Source organism: Cynara cardunculus (genome assembly GCF_001531365.2).
Source record: "Cynara cardunculus var. scolymus isolate 2C chromosome LG 1, CcrdV1, whole genome shotgun sequence".
NCBI classification, from domain to species: Eukaryota; Viridiplantae; Streptophyta; class Magnoliopsida; order Asterales; family Asteraceae; genus Cynara; species Cynara cardunculus.
Genome location: NC_037528.1, coordinates 46,205,319 through 46,221,569, shown reverse-complemented (window position 1 = coordinate 46,221,569; position 16,251 = coordinate 46,205,319). Strand labels below are relative to the sequence as shown.

Genomic DNA, 16,251 nt, shown 5'->3' with positions numbered 1-16,251 from the left:
TTGTTGTCTCTGAATGATTTACAAAGCGAGTTCTTCAGCGATCACTGAACATACTCAGTGTATTGATCGCTGGAACTGAAAATACAGAAACTAAAATACATCAAAAGGAAAAAGGGATTATCATCAAATCACTGAGAGAGAGGATCAACACCAACCCACCACTAACCACCATCCTACCGCTATAGTTGTCACCTGTCATTCATTGCCCCACTCTGGCCCACTCCCTAACGCCTCGCCCACCCTGCCTACCCCCAACAACCCCACCTATTATGGGGGCGTGGCATGAGTGATGGGGGTGGGGTTGGGGTGGTGGGCAGTGTTTGGGTAGGGATTGGGGCGAGGTAATAACTGTGATGACGACAGTAGTGACATGGTGGTTGATAGGGTGTGGGTGGGGCGATGGGTGGGATAGTTCAAACAAAGACGATTGTTCCAATTATATTGAGAGATTTCATTCCAAATCCTACCAACCAAGTGCATGGTCAAATTCCATCCAATTCCATTCTAATTCCTTCAAAGTCAAATTTCTTTGATGGATTCCAATTCCATCAAATTCCATTATGTGAACCAAGCACCCCCTAACAGTTAAAACCCCACCTTTATAAATCAAACATCTGAAACTTTGAAAAAAATATATATAAATGATGTAAAATGGAAAAATCAACCATTTAAAACCGAAAAATCACATTTTTATCCTTAATTCACGCGATGTGGGATTGTCAACAACTCTAACAGTTAAAAGCCCACCTTTATGAATCAAACATCTGAAACTCTAAAAAAAATGCAAATTATGTGAAATGGAAAAATCAACCATTTAAAACCGAAAAATTTGTTGATGTTCTTCCCTCACTTTAAAAACTTGTTGGAGAATTTTGAAAACATATGGGCCTCATCAAAATGAATTTTACCAACATTAGAGGTTTTTCACATTGTCGATTTCACTAATAAAACACAATCTTATGCATAAGGATGATAATTTGCCCCGACCCGGTGGGGAACCCGGCTCACCCGACCGAAAAGGTGACGGAAATTCCTCGCTAAAACGGGTCCCGGGGACGGGGATCCCCGGTAGACTGAAACCGGGGCCGAGGGTTGTTACTCAAACCGGGGTTTGGGACAGGGTCGGGGATCCCCTGTAGACTCAAACTACCGATATTTTGGTTTGACCGAGGTTTGACTGGGGACGGGATGTTAATCCCCATACCTGTCGGGACCGGGGCCGGGGGCTATTACTAAAAATCAGGGTCGAAGATCACAAAACCCGCCCCATCCCCGCCCTGTTGTCATGCCTACTTATGCAAACTCAAACAATTAGTCTTTTTGGGAGTCATATTTGAGTGAAGAAACGATTTTATTTTTGTAATTGATGATGATTTATTTTATGCTCGTTACTAATTGCATGTACGAGAGAATCACTACTATAATCTTTGGTGTCTTTAAGCAATCTTTCTTTGGTGTCTACCGGGGAAATCTTTGGTGTCTTTAAGAAATATTAAAATCTTTCTTTGGTGTAAGTGTAACCGGTCTTTCAAAAAAACATAACTGATATAGGCCCAATTTAACGGGTCTGATCTGATCCTTCCAAAGAAAAGCAACCGGTCCCGTACCCGTCCTTAAACCGGCTTTAAAAAAGTCTGTAGCTTTTTATAAATCCCTCTATTTTCTCTATTTAGCCGCTAGAAATAAACTTTGAAATACGAGCTGAAATCCAAACACGAAAGGCCACCATCGCATTCAGCAATCTTTGTTTGACAACTCACTTGTATCTCCTTTCCGGCCACTTATTGATGGCTTGACCGATTCGATCCACTTTTTGCTTTTGGATAACAAGAAGACGAGTTTCTCTATTTTAATCAAATCCAAAGTCCAGTCAGTCACCAATCCATTGCAGATTTGCAGGTCACGTGCCTTATAGCTCGGCCTTCGTTTTTTGGGGCTTCCTCAAAAAACACCGGCCAAGATCACGAATCAATATATATATATATATATATATATATATATATATATATATATATATATAAAAGTGGTGTTTGGGATTGCTTATTTGAAACAACTTATGTTTTTCTATAAAAGTCCATATCAACTTATTATAAGTTAGAATCGTTTACCTTTTTTCAAAAACTTCTTATTATCGGTTTGATACCGGTATAAGCTGTTTATCCAAACCCTCAAAAGTACTTATTATCGGTTTTATACCGAAATAAGTCAATAAATTATTTTTATAAGCAATCCTAAGTACCACCCTAATATTCATATGTTTGGTCAGTTTCCAACATCCAACGACACTTGTAGTTATACTCTTTTAGAGGCTCAAAAAGGCCAAAATTGATCCTTAACGCCTGACGGCTCGAAAATTTGAATTTTTGACAGGCCCAATTTCGCCATCTACAGTTGCAATACAATTACGCAAAGGCGCAAAGCAAGCCAAATTTGGACTTCAATATGGTGAATAGAACCCTAACGAAAATAACTAACAATGAATAGATTACCGAGAAGACGTTGGCTGACAACGACATCTTAAGGGGTTTCTCATGGTAAGGTTTAACGTAATCGGTTTGTGAGCTCACAATCTCGCACTTAAAATTCTATCAATTCGTGATGCAATTGCAATGGGTTCATCTTCATTTGTCTACGAGGCTGTGATACTTTTATGAAATTTAAAGGAGGAAATGAAGGAAAACGTAGTTTTACAATGTGAAGCCAGCAGAATCAGATTTAAAGTTTGCTTTTTGTGGAATTTTGTTGGTGGGTGTGATATTTGAAATGATTATTGCAAAAGGTTAGAATTATGCATTCCAACTGTTTGATATTTTGCCAAGCCGGAAAAGCTTATACTTGGAAAAAGGTTGGTAATTAAGAATGAAACGATGGTAATCAAAACAGGTCTTGGTGATTCTTGCTGATCTTCTATCACAAATTTCAACATGAGCTTGAGGGGTATCCTACCAACAGGTATGGTTTACCATATTATTGCTTTTGTTGGTATCATAATTTAGTCGATATTACACTTACTTGATGAGTAAATATATAAAATGCTTTACAGTCTTCTTCAAAATTCCCAATTGTGATGCCAAATTGCCAAGATAAGAAAGATGTAGTTTCTTTATTTGCTGGGCATGCAAGGAGTTTACAAAAACGAAATCAGAATAAGAAACCAACGACAAACTCTGACGACAAATAAACATCTGCAAGAGCATCTGATAATATGACTGGTAATGGTCTCTTGAACTTTAAATTGGTTTATTTTTACTGATAACGGGCTTGGACCTTCAAGCTTAGCTATGGTTCACCAAACTAGTATCATCTTGTTCCCGCTGCCACTCAAAACAGAAGGTTAGTATTTGCAGATAAGTTTTTTTTTTTTTGATTAACCAGGATATCCAACCCGCTATACGAACCGACTAATCCCAGGGCGACCACCTGCTTTGCAGATAGCCCGTCACCGCATTTGAACCTCCGTGGCCACAAGGGGATTTTTATTCCTCCTTGGATTTGAATCTGGGACCTTCTGGTACTTTTGACCGTTGGAGCCAAACTCAAACCAATCAGGCACCACCCTTGTGGTTATTTGCAGATAAGTTATGAATATCTTCTAACAAGAACTCTATAAAAATAGTCAAAATCAGCTTGCAAATATAATAAACTGTAAATCAAGAACTTACCGGTAATGGAGGAAATTTCCAGTGGTCGACGGTCATGGATGTGTGATCCAATTTTAAGCGCTCAACCTCAGTTGTGAATCTATGTGGCATGCCTGTCAATACCAGTTTTTCTAGCTTCTGTTGTTGCAACAATGTTGTTGGAATGTTACTTAATCTATCACAGCACCTGATATCCAGATGTTTGAGGTTTTCCATTGATCCTTCTTCAACAAACCAGTTCTCCAACTCTTTCAGCTTCCACATTTTCAACAATCTAAGCTTACTAAAGCCCCCTTTTCTGCAAACCATTTCTTTCCCTATGTAGGATTGCCCCAAGAGCCGGAGCACAGTTAGGCAAGGAAGTTGACCAAGAGTTTGCATAGGATCCTGCTTTAGCAGTGAGATTGATAATGTCAAAACCTTCAGTGTTGGCGGGAATTGATTTTCATCAGGTAGCTTTTCTAAATTCCCTAACAAATTAAGGCGGGAAAGTTGCTCCAGATTTGACATTGATCTGAACACGTGTTTTGAAGCGCCCCCCAAATTGTCTTTTGATCGCAACTTTAACGACCGTAAAGCGCTTAAGTTGGCGATCCAATCCATCAAGTCATCCTGGTTGGATTTTAGCTGGAATGTAATACCCAATTCTCTTAGATCATGCAACTTATCTAAACCATTCTTTATGGCGATTTTCTCGTCCAAAAACAATCCCCAGAGTGTCAAGAGCCTCAAGGAAGATTGTGGTTGCATATCTAGGCATGTGTCATTTAGATTGAGATGTTGCAGATTTTTCAATCTCCAAATAGAACCTGGTAGCTCATCTATGCATGTGTGTTTCACATCTAGTGTTTCCAAATGGGTCAATTCACCAATTGATGAAGGGAGACTGTCCAAATATGTCGATCTCAGACCTAAGTACCTCAAATTGCATAGGTTACCAAGGTTTTCAGGCAAGATTGGTTTATATACGCCCTCTAGGTCTAGCACCCGTAATAGTCCGATACCATCATTAATGATATTTCCCAAAAAACTTCCAATTCTCTTTGCCTGCCTATAATCCGTTTTCTGATGGTTAAATGACATGTAAGACCGCAGGTGAGAGGGATTAAATGGAGAACTCTTAAGTTGTGTTTTCTTAGACATTTCAATTCCAAACTGGTTTCTTGTTTCCCTTTTTGGACTTTCATACTCAACCATCCTACGGACATTTAAAGAACCTACTTCTTCATACCTAATCAAATCACGATATGTGTAAAAAAGATTGGTTTCTTGGGCTTTAGGCAACAAATAATCATGTAGAACTCCAAGGACATGACATCTTCTTGGACTATTGTCGGACCTCAACTTTGATATTTGAATCATGTTTCTGCTAACTAATTCGTCAAAATATGTTTGTGCAATATCTTCTGGAAATACGTTGGTCGAATTCTGTTTCACAAACCCTTCAGCAAGCCACAACCGCAGTAACCTTCTTACCGGGATGTCAAATTCTTTAGGAAAAAGCAGTGAATAAAGCAGACATACCTTCAAGTGGTCAGTCAAGTCGTTATAGCAAAGAGACAATATGTTGATAGAGTTTTTCATGCAAGAAAAGACTTGAGACCAGCTGTTTGGATCCTTCATGGAGAATAGACCTGCAAGCAGAACTATATTCAGAGGTAGACCATTGCAGCTCTGCAGAATTGCCTTCTTTGATGTTTCTGAAATCAGAGGCCAACTTTCTTCTTTACCAACCTTCTTTTTGAACATTTTCAAACTGTCATCTTCACTTAGAGGCATCATATGATGTGAAACTATGTCCACCTGTGTGGTTTCCATTGTTTGTGTAGATGTGAAGACCACTTTACTTCCATTTTTCACATCTGGGAAGGTTTCTTTTATATCTTTCCAGATATTGCAAGTACTTACACCATCTAAGATTATCAAATACCGCTTACTCTTGAGGTAATCTGAGAGCTTCAACTTCATTGCTTTCTCATCGTCCAAATTTGTGGCTTTATCTGTCATAATATCTGTTCCTTTCAACAAGGATAGCATGATGTCTTCTGTGGTATACTCTCTTAACACTGAAACCCAAGCATGGAATTGAAAATGGCACTTGATGTTTCTATTTTTGTAGATTGTGCGAGCAAGTGTCGTTTTGCCTATTCCCCCTTGACCAACAATTGAGACAAAATCTTCACTGTTTTTAGTGAGCTGCTTCACCAGAATTTCGACATCTTCTTTCAAACCAAAGATGCCCAATTCTTCTTCTTTGTAGGAAAAGCTCGACATTTTCTGAAAGCGTTCTTTGATACCTACAATCTGCATTTGTTCTTCATTGCATGAGTAGCTGAAGTTCAGTTCCTCCATGTAGCTGCCAGGATTTGTTGCTTGCATTTCTGAAGTTGAAGAAGAACCCTCGATGGTTTTATGATTTCCAACCACAGTTTCTTCATCTTTTTCCTCTTCAGTCGGGATTTCTTCAATATGAAGCTTTCCGTAAGGTTTATGCACTTTTAGCTGCATCAGTTGGGTGGTGATTTTCTTGATTTTGTGGTGGATCTTCTGGCAAGAACTCAAGTTGTTAAAGAAGAAGATATGGTTGGTTAAGAACCCGAATACCTTCCTCTGGTGGACAACTATGAGAGTGAACTTCTCGATCCTATCCTCAACGTTGTAAACAGCGTCTAGATACTCTTCTGCTTGATGGTTGATCTCTTTTGTGGAGATCATCAAGTCTCTCACCGAGTTGAGTGACTTCATGATCTCCTGCACTTCATTGCTTATATATTTGTTTTGGGTTAGTGATTGCCCTTTCAGCATCTCAGTTAGTTTCTGTAACACCACAGACACAACTGCCTCCACTGCCATTAGATATCAACTCTCTCTGTAATCACACTAGATGCAAGTAAGGTAGCTTTGGAGTTTGATAAGAGGAAAGGATCCTTGATCTTTGATCCTTTATATATATATATATATATATATATATATATATATATATATATATACATATATATATGCAAGTTTCAATCTTTTCTTTGTGCTGGCCCCACTCATCACCCATAATGATCAATTTGCTTAATGGGTGGTTTCATATTTGGTGATTGATGAAACAATTCATGTGAAGTTTCAGTAGTTCTTGCATGTAATTGCACAGAAGGTACCAACTACCAAGAAAGTAATTATTTCTATATGTTTATGTGTGTGTGTATACACACACACACACATATATATATATGCAAGTTCCAATCTTTTCTTTGTCTCGGGCCCACCCATGACCCAGAATTATCAATTTGTTGAATGGGTAGTTTCAAATTTGATGATTAAAGAAGTAATTGATGTAAAGTTTCAGTATTATTTACAGGTAAGATACCAAGAAAGTGATTGGGTGGAGAAAGAGTGTTGATAGATGAATGAAAATAGCTGTGTGAATTGGCATGAAGTTATAAGGAAGTTTCTGATTCTGTTTGGAATTGGGAGGAAGTTTATAGGAAAGTTACCAGGAGACTTTGGTTTCTGTAAAATATAAAAAAGCAAAGTAGATAAACACAAGAGAGACAATTTTGTGACCTTTTAAATACTCACTCAGTCTCAAAATCAATAATTTTAAAATAAGAATTAATACACAGTTATATATATATATATAGAGAGAGAGAGAGAGAGAGAGAGAGAGAGAGAGATGGGGGGCGACGGTGTTGGAGGTGGCGGCATGCCGTGGTGGTGAGACCAACGATGATGGCGGTGGCGGCATGCAAGGGTGGCGAGACCAACAACGGAGGAAGGGGAAAGGTATGGGGGAAGAATAACGGAGGAGAGTAGAAAACTTTATAAAGAGATGAGAGGAGTGAGAGTTCTTCACTTTTTTAGAAGAAAAATATTTAGTGAATTACATTTTCCGTCCCTGTGGTTTACTAAAACTCTGGTTTTCCATCTTTGCCTTCACTAAGTACATCTATGACCCTGTTGTTTGTATTTTGCTTTAGTTTGGGTACCTGGGACTAACGGTCATTAAGAGAGACCATTGAGTGGTGTCATATGCCCATGAAGGGGGGGGGGGGGGGGGGGGGGGGGGGGGTATTTCAGTCATTTCATTGTTCGTACAAGTTATCAGAACTTATATACAAGTACCTATAAATATACTTTAAAAAAACAAAAACAAATTCCTAATGGAAACCATTGCCATCTCCATGGATTATCTCAAAAACAGATAGCCATCTTCGTCCCCTATTTCGTTATGTCTTATGTTCCTCTCTCTAACATCTTTTAGGTCGGTTCCATTAAGTATTCCAATTCCCCTCACTTCAGTGCATTTTGATCTTTTTCGTTGTCCTTTCTTCTTACCCTAATTCGTAAAGGCTTTCCCTCTTCCTTGTGCAATAGCTCATTATTTCTTGTTGGCTCACCATATTTCCTTGAAGAACACTCCCTATCTTTCCCTCAAGAACACTCCCATTCTTGTACATAAGTGCCTGATCCCAAGCCCTGTGTTCCACAATATGAACTAAACACTCAGGGGGCTTTTGGTTCGCAGGATTCTGATGGAATTCGAAGGAAATGTAATGATCAATTCCGTTAACCAAATTCCTTAAGGCGCTTGGTTTATCTATGGAATGAAATTGAATTCCGCACATTCCACCATTTATGGATTTGTTCATTTCATCATAATTGCAAAGGAATTCAATTCCATTTCACCCCATTTTCTTAAAAAGGCAAAATTATCCTTATCTTCCCTACTTGATCTGAACCACTGGTGGCGACCATCGTCATCACCGCTCTGAACCATAGCCGACCACCATCAATCTGAACCATCGTCGACCACCACCGATCGGAACCACCAATGACCCCTGATTGGAACCACCGCCGATTTTGACTACCACCATCTGAACCACTGCTAACCACTAATTTGAACCACCGTCGGCCATCACCTATCTAAACCACCGCATACCTAAACCATGTCGACCATCGTCGATCTAAACCGTTGTTGACCTGAAGTTCTGAACCACCACCGACCACCATCGATTTGAACGACAATAGTTGGATTTCGGTTTCCAAATTTTCAAAAAAGGGTATTTTGGTCATTTTTCCAATATTTTTAATTTCAATTTCAAAGTTACATTATGTGAACCAGTTCCTTTAACAGATTTCATTTCAATGTTTGTCAACCAAACAAGTGGTTCAATCTGATAACTTTTCATTCCAATTCCTTCAAAGTCAAATTATTTTAAGATATTCCATTCCATCCAAGGTACTTTACGCGATCCTATGTTTATATGTAAAATTTTATTTTTGGTTTGATTTCAATTATGTTGAGTTGGGTTTCTTTGTTTTTCTAGAATCAACAAGCCTACAATATCCAGAAGAAAAAGGAGAGTGAGTATCTTGTTCTTCTCTCCCTCCAATGGACTGACTCTGAGTGAAACTCATATACGTTTCTACTTTTTGACTAAGATGGAAGAAACCTTTTTCTATTACGAGATTATGATGCTCTAAAATTGAATGAAGCATGTCAAAGGGAATGAGTGTGAATGGTCATGTTGGGATCCATGACCATGCTTGCATATGAACTAATTAACAGAGTGACACAACATGTTTTGTTCTTGGATATGATAAGTGAAGTAAATGCAACAACGTTTTCTATTTTTGGGTATGATAAATAAAGTAAATGTAACAACACTTATTGTTCTCGAGTATGATAAGTAAACTAAATGTGAACCACAAGGGTGGTCCCTGATTGGTTTGAGCTTGGCTCCAAAGGTCAAAAGTACGAGGAAGTCACAGGTTCAAATCCAAGGAGGAATAAAAATCCCCTTGTGGCCACAGAGATTCAAATACGGTGACTCCGGGCTATCTGCAAAGTAGGTGGTCGCCCTAGGATTAGTGGATATCCAGGTTAATAAAAAAAAGGTAAATGCGAGAAACACAAAGAAAATGACCAAAATTCTCTTACTTAAGAAACATGTGGGGGCAAATAACGGGTTTGAAAGCGTTTGTGGAGGGAGACATGAAAACTAGGGTTGACAATTTTATACCAAACCAAATCAATCAATATGTGTATCAACTGTATCAATTAAATTGTTATCAATTCAATTGGTACTAATTGTAGTTGGTTGGTAGCACCGTACTAAGGGGGCGTTTGGGATTGCTTATTTAAAACAACTTATGTTTTTCTATAAAAGGCACTTATCAATTTATTATAAATCATAAAAGTTAACTTCTTTAAAAACTCCTTATTACCGGTTTGGCACTGGTATAAGTTGTTTATCCAAACACTCAAAAGTGCTTATTACCGGTGTCACACCGAAATAAGTCAATAAGTTATTTTGATAAGCAATTCCAAACACCTCATAAGTAAGCAAATTTGGTTGATACACGATATCAAAAGTTGTATACCATGGTAATACCATGTTACTGATTTATTAAATTATTTATTTATATTTGTATTTTTTATGTATTAAATATTGTAACTTCAACTATGTTGTTTAAACATTTAAATATTTGCAAGTTTTATTTCTTGGAATTAAAAGCCCTTAATCATCATATGTGCTGCCTGGAAGCTCAAAATGTTACACAAAATTTATAAAAAGACAAGTTTTTATATATATATAACTTGAAGTCGGTACCAAAACCAGTACCAACCGAAAAAAGTTGGTGCTAAATACAGTTGGTTGATACACGGTATAAGATTTTGCATACCAATTATGATTGGCACATGGTATTGAAAAAAAAACTTGATATTGTACCAAGTCAGCCGTGACGAAAACCAAAACAAAATACAAACGACAAAGAAAATTTTGTGCTAAACAAAGTCAAGAAGAAAAATCGATGAAATGGACAAACCATAAGAATGGAATATGTAATTTACTTAAAATATAATAAAAAATATAATAAAATTTGAGTTTTTACACTTAAAAAGATATTTGTTTACCTCTTAATAGTTTCATTAAAAGATAATTTCTGAATCGTTAAGAGGTAACTCTTGTTTGGCAAAAAAAAAGTTGTTTCTTAATAGTTCTAAAATCATCTGAATGATTTTGTATCTTGTGCTTCCATGAACCATTCAGTGCCCTAATTTCATTATGAATAATTATCAAATAACTATATTTAATTTTACACTATATCATAATAGTCTCTTAATCATTTTGACCACTTAATAATAATGCATCAAATCATTTAGCAACTGTCAAATCCTGACAGAGTTTTTAAAAGAATTTTTTTTAAAGTTTTTTTCAATTATGATTTTAAAAATTAGCATTGAAATACATTTTAAATAATGTATTTACTTGAAAACATATCGAAAAACTTGAAAATTTTGCAAAAATCTTGAAAAACTCGTATTATAATTAATCTATACTATATTATAAAGCATTTGACAAAAAATCTTAAAAACCATTTTTTATGCCTAAAGTACTGTTTATTGATACATATTACTTAAAATTCAAGATTAAAAGAAAATTTTGCATAAGTATAACTTATTAAAGCTCTATTTTTGAATTCGTGTAACTAACTGCAGATAAACATAATCAAATAGAGGATAAACATTTCATTTTAAAATATAAAACATCTAAAATATAATTAGGATAATTATTGAATTTTAATGAAATACTTAATTATTATCTTTATAAAAAAATATTATTAAACCTAAATTAAGTTACTTCGTTACGTTAAATTAAATTAATAATAAAATTTTGAATTAAAAAAAATACACAAACAAGAATTTTTAAATAGTTAATTTGATACTAATATTGATATATTTTTTGCAAATTTTATATGATATTTTCAAATTTATATTTTATTCAAAAATAGAAGCATTATCACTTTTTCAAAACCACATAAAGTCGTATTATATGACATGGATAAAAAATAAAACGAAACATTGAAATGGAATTGTGTCTCGATGCATTGCACGATTACCTTTGAGACGGCCACCTCTCCATCACAATGGCAAAGGATAACTAAGGGGGCGTTTAGCAAACTCTTACGGGATAAGAATTTATCAGGTGTTACTTATCTTACCTGTGAGCATGGTAAATATCGAGAATCTTATCAGGTAAGTTATGGAGAAGGTAAGAGGCATAATAAGACCAAGAATCTTACCTGGTAAGTGGTGAAGAAACCTCTTACCCAGTAAGCGATGGAGAAGACTCTTATCCGGTAAGTGTTTACCTTGTATAAAGACGCTTAATGCAATCCATGTTGATGGTCGAGAATATTACCCAACAAAGTAAGGGTGGGTGATACTCTTGCCGATAAGCATTTGGTAAACGACCTTAAAACTTAGGGGTTGTTTACCGAAATTTCTAATAAATCCTGTATGGATAAATCTGTCTGTCCGGATAAATTGTCTTTCTCGGAAAAACTGTGTTGTTTATTTTTTTTCACTTGAATCAACTGTCTGAATGACAAAAATGACTAATCTACCCCTCAAACAAAAATGTGTTGTTTACCTTTTTCTGAACTTGTTTGAACCAATTTTTGTTTACACCAATTCAATCAAAACCATACCAAAAAATCTATCATTTATCAAACTATTTGAACATCAAAACATAATAATCAAATTATCTATACATCAAACAAATTGTTTACAGAAATTGAATCAAAATCATTACAAAAAATCTATTCAAACCAAAAAACACCTACTCAAAAGAATCCACATAAACACATATGCTTGGAATGGTACATGAGAAAGTACCTTGAACTTGGTGAAAAGTGTAAGAAGATATCAAAACCCTTGATCACTGTTAACTTCACCCTCATCCATGAATTGTGCTTATTAGAAGAATTGATCTGGAGCATCTTGGTGCACCTCATTAGTGTTGAAATTCAATTAGAATTGATCCAAGGGTGGAGATCTTTTCTTACCATTCTCATTGGAACCTAACCCTTGTTGAAGTTGCACTGTAGATATTCATTCTTAGCGCGACTAATGTGCAAGCCCTGTGTTTCCAAAGTCAGCCTCCACTACTCAAAGCTCTAATCCGCCTTTACACTCGACTCCGCTACCCGCACAAATATCATTAGCGAATAACATGCAGCATGGAACACTCTGAACCACGGATATGATGTAATTGATATAATTATGGGTGTACATGTATCATGTATGTGATGGATTAATATTAGTTCCGAATAATAACATCCGTGCACAACAAAGTGGTGTTTATATCTATCTTGCCTTTGTTCTTATAATGACCATATAGCAAATCAAGTAAGATAATTACTTTTCTAGTTTAAGCAATTCCATTATATGGAACATTTAGCTTATATTTTGCTATCTTACAAATTTGATTATTTTGGTAGGATTAAATTCTCATAAATATATATTTTAATTCAATGTTATTTTATCATTAATAACTGGATTTTTTTAACAAGCATGTTTTTTTACCATAACCAATGTGACCATGTGGCTTTTTTTAACCTTAAAATTGGTCATAATTAGTCCCTTGGTAGCAGTCCTTCAAACTAATCATAGACGACAACAATTGATTGGTTATGACTATCCCTTTAGTTGTTCAAAATGCAAAGGGTCTCGATTCAGATCCTGGTTTTAACGAGGTCTCAAATAAGTTCGTGTATAGAGATGCACAACGCCCGAGCTCTCAAAGCTCGTTTTTCAGTAATAAAAAGGAAAGCTGGATTTTCTAGGGCAAAGCCAAACATTGGATTGAAAGAGGGCCCATCAGGCTTTTGAGACAGGCTTTTAAGGGCTAACAAGGTGTTTTTTTGGGTTGACTTTAACCGGTCTTAAATAAAAGGTCAGTCAAACTAAGCGTTAAGGTCGAGCTTACTAGGACTGGGTTTTTTCATGTCTAAGCTCTAGCTTGGGCTTTTTTGTACTTTTGTACATCTAATATCAACCATTTAAGAAAACAATCTTTTAAGAAATGTTATCAGTTGTCAAATGGTTAGATGCAAAACTATTAAAAGTGGTTAGAGTAATTAAAAGGCTCTATATGATATAGTACAAAATAAAATTTGGTTGTTTAATAAGACGTGTTCGGCAGTCATTGAATGATTTGGTACGTAACCATTAAATGGTCAGAATGATTAAAAGATTTTGTATATGACAAAAAATTGTTATTTGCTAAATGTTATGAGTGAACAACTTAAATAGTAGGAAATTACTATTTTCACCATCTATATGATTGATTTATTGTTAAATAAGATATAATTGTTTGGTAAATGTTATAAATAAATAAAAAATAGGTTACATCTTTTTAAAAAAAATTCATAAGTACCACATATCACATTATAAATATATATTACAAAAGACAACAATATTTGTTTTCTCCCACCCATGTCTTCTTCCTTTTCTCCCTTGGATTTCCTTCTATTTCCTCAGCATACGTAATCTCATGTCTACCCATGAATCGTGTTTTAGAAAGGAATTGATCCATTGCACCTCATTAGGGTTGACATTCCATTAGAATCGATCCAAAGGTGGAAATCTCTTCTTACGCTTCTCATCATAACTTCCCTTCTCACCAGAACCCAAACGCTAACATCAAATCCTACACAACAAAAAAAGGTTCAATGTTGAGAGCGTAGTATTTTTTTGGTTTTGACTGTCTGCATTAGTTAAAGAATCGATGTAGGGGTGCATTGGAGATGCTTCTATAAGCGGTTTGTTTACGACCCACAACAAATATCTTGACAAGGAATTGTAGTCTAGTAAATTATTCAAACAATGACAAGAATGGTACACCAGATCAAAGAAATATTCATCCATCATCCAGCTCATGTGCATGTGCATGTAAATGTTGGTCATATATACATGTTTTCTACACTATGCCTATATGTGATCGGTACAAGGGTGGTGCCTGATTGGTTTGAGCTTTGCTCCAAAGGTCAAAAAGACCAGGAGATCCCACGTTCAAATCCAAGGAGAAATAAAAATCCCCTTGTGGCCACGGAGGTTCAAATACGGTGACTCCGGGCTATCTGCAAAGCAGATAATAATAAGAGAGTGGTGGGATTTGTGTCCCATGTACCAAGATAAAAGACAGACCATCCTAAACACAATCATAATGAATCAACATGAAAAATGATTAAGGTTCGGTCAAAACCAAAAACTCTTACTGAAAACTTTTATCTAACACCTGGTGCTCATTAAAGAAAAATACATTTAACACTAGAAATTCAAGAAATCGAAGACAACCAATTGTAGTGGAATCAGAAATATAACACAAGAAGCAGATTCTGAAAGTCTACAATAAGCAAATGTGAGAGGAAGGATAAGAACCTTGTTGATGAGATCTTTGCAATAAAGGAGAGCTTTGTTCACTTGTCACCTACCATGCGCCTCTGAACCGTATAGTCATGGACCTGGTAAATGAATAATTAAGTGACAGATGGTAAGGTTCAGAAGCTATTAAAATCTAACCAAACAAGGTTTAGCTCTAACCGAATCAGATATAAACAAACCCAAGTGTTCTGAATAGACAGACTGAATGACATAAATGACCATTTTAACGGTCTGTAGGATCATTCAGTTGCAAACAAACAAGCCCAAGTGCTCTGAATAGACAGACTGAATGACATAAATGACCATTTCAACCCTCTGTAGGATTTAGTATCATATGAAAGATAGCCGTTTGGTAAATATCTAAACAATTACTTTGCAAATATAAACCACAAACTCAATATTACTCGTTCAAAAGATCTCATATTAATCCAATCAAGCATAACAAGTTGTAGATTAAACAAAAATATAACAATCAAATTCAACATAATAGTTTTCGAACAATTCTTAATGTGACGCATTAATAAATAACCGATTCGCAATCTGATGACATAAATTAGCCATATATTCATCATTTTGAGAACCATAAGGCGTTCCGTCCGTGTCATATTCATCGCCTCCTTCAATTTCTTCTTGTACTTCGGCAATAAACATGGGGTCATTATCGTAATCCATGAATAACTGATCATAGATATTGCATCTTCTCCAACATTCTTCCATAACCTTGGCGCAAGATTACTACCTTCTCGTCCATTTTTAATTATCTCAAATGATTGGAAAATCATCATTAATGACAGATGCAGATTCGATGTGTAAAAGATCACACACACGCAGATTCCATGTGTAAAAATCAAACAGATGAATGATTGTACAGATGTAAAAATCGATGGTGAAAGTTGAATGTACCTTAACAACAATGCAGATTCAATTTGGAGAGAGCAGATCGTAAGACAACAGGGGCGACTTCAGAGAGCAGCAGCAGCAGGTCGTAAGAGAACAAGGGGCACTCATGGAAAATATAGGGGTCCCGAATGGCTTGAGGATACTCTAGAATCGATGGAGCGACAGAAGTTTTGAGAATTCAAGAGATACTAAAATGCTCAGAGGTTTTTAGAACCATTAAGAGATAGGTGTTAGTTGCCAAACATGATTTACCTCTTAGCGATTTCAAGGTTGCCTCTTAATGGAACCAAGTCATAGCTTCTTTACCTCGTGCTTTAGAGCCAAATAATATCATACCTACACTTGAATAATCTTCACCAATAACCCTTGCAGGAGCAGCATCCATCCTTAAAATGATGAAAACGACTCGAACCCCTCAATATTATCTCATGTTCGATGATCTTGGAGATGTAGATGATTGCGGTGTGACAGTCCCCACAAACCCGCAAG

General features: G+C 36.1%; 2 protein-coding genes and 1 long non-coding RNA gene across 4 annotated transcripts in view; all 3 read right to left on the bottom strand.

The window, feature by feature from the left end:
- Nucleotides 1–3,109: 3,109 nt before the first annotated feature.
- On the bottom strand, nt 3,110–6,494 carry LOC112502142 (putative inactive disease susceptibility protein LOV1). Of its 2 annotated transcripts, none has more exons than XM_025105976.1 (2): nt 3,663–6,494; nt 3,110–3,320 (listed from the first exon to the last, which is right to left on the bottom strand). In XM_025105976.1, exons 1-2 carry the CDS (start codon nt 6,492–6,494, stop codon nt 3,276–3,278), a joined length of 2,877 nt encoding a protein of 958 aa, XP_024961744.1. In that variant the 3' UTR covers nt 3,110–3,275. The 2 variants fall into 2 exon arrangements, 1 of the variants encoding a protein (XP_024961744.1); XR_003067636.1 differs by having other exon boundaries at nt 3,285–3,314; nt 3,663–3,737.
- Nucleotides 6,495–13,860: 7,366 nt separating this feature from the next.
- Nucleotides 13,861–16,163, bottom strand: LOC112528377. The gene is made up of 3 exons (XR_003070814.1): nt 15,766–16,163; nt 14,860–14,942; nt 13,861–14,128 (listed from the first exon to the last, which is right to left on the bottom strand). It is a non-coding gene; the product is annotated as an uncharacterized LOC112528377 (long non-coding RNA).
- Nucleotides 16,164–16,183: 20 nt separating this feature from the next.
- LOC112506581 (pentatricopeptide repeat-containing protein At5g16860-like) overlaps nt 16,184–16,251 on the bottom strand; it is a 2,679-nt gene continuing 2,611 nt past the window's right edge. The window contains exon 3 of the mRNA XM_025110732.1: nt 16,184–16,202. Within this exon, the coding sequence (XP_024966500.1) occupies nt 16,184–16,202 (19 nt within the window). The remainder of the gene's footprint in view (nt 16,203–16,251) is intronic.

Bases quoted from the DNA above. Each gene is read 5' to 3' on its own strand.
- LOC112502142 (XM_025105976.1), bottom strand. From the start codon at position 6,494: ATGGCAGTGGAGGCAGTTGTGTCTGTGGTGTTACAGAAACTAACTGAG. The intron at 3,321-3,662 runs GTAAGTTCTTGA...TTCTGTTTTGAG, and splicing joins GGAAATTTCCTCCATTACCG to TGGCAGCGGGAACAAGATGA.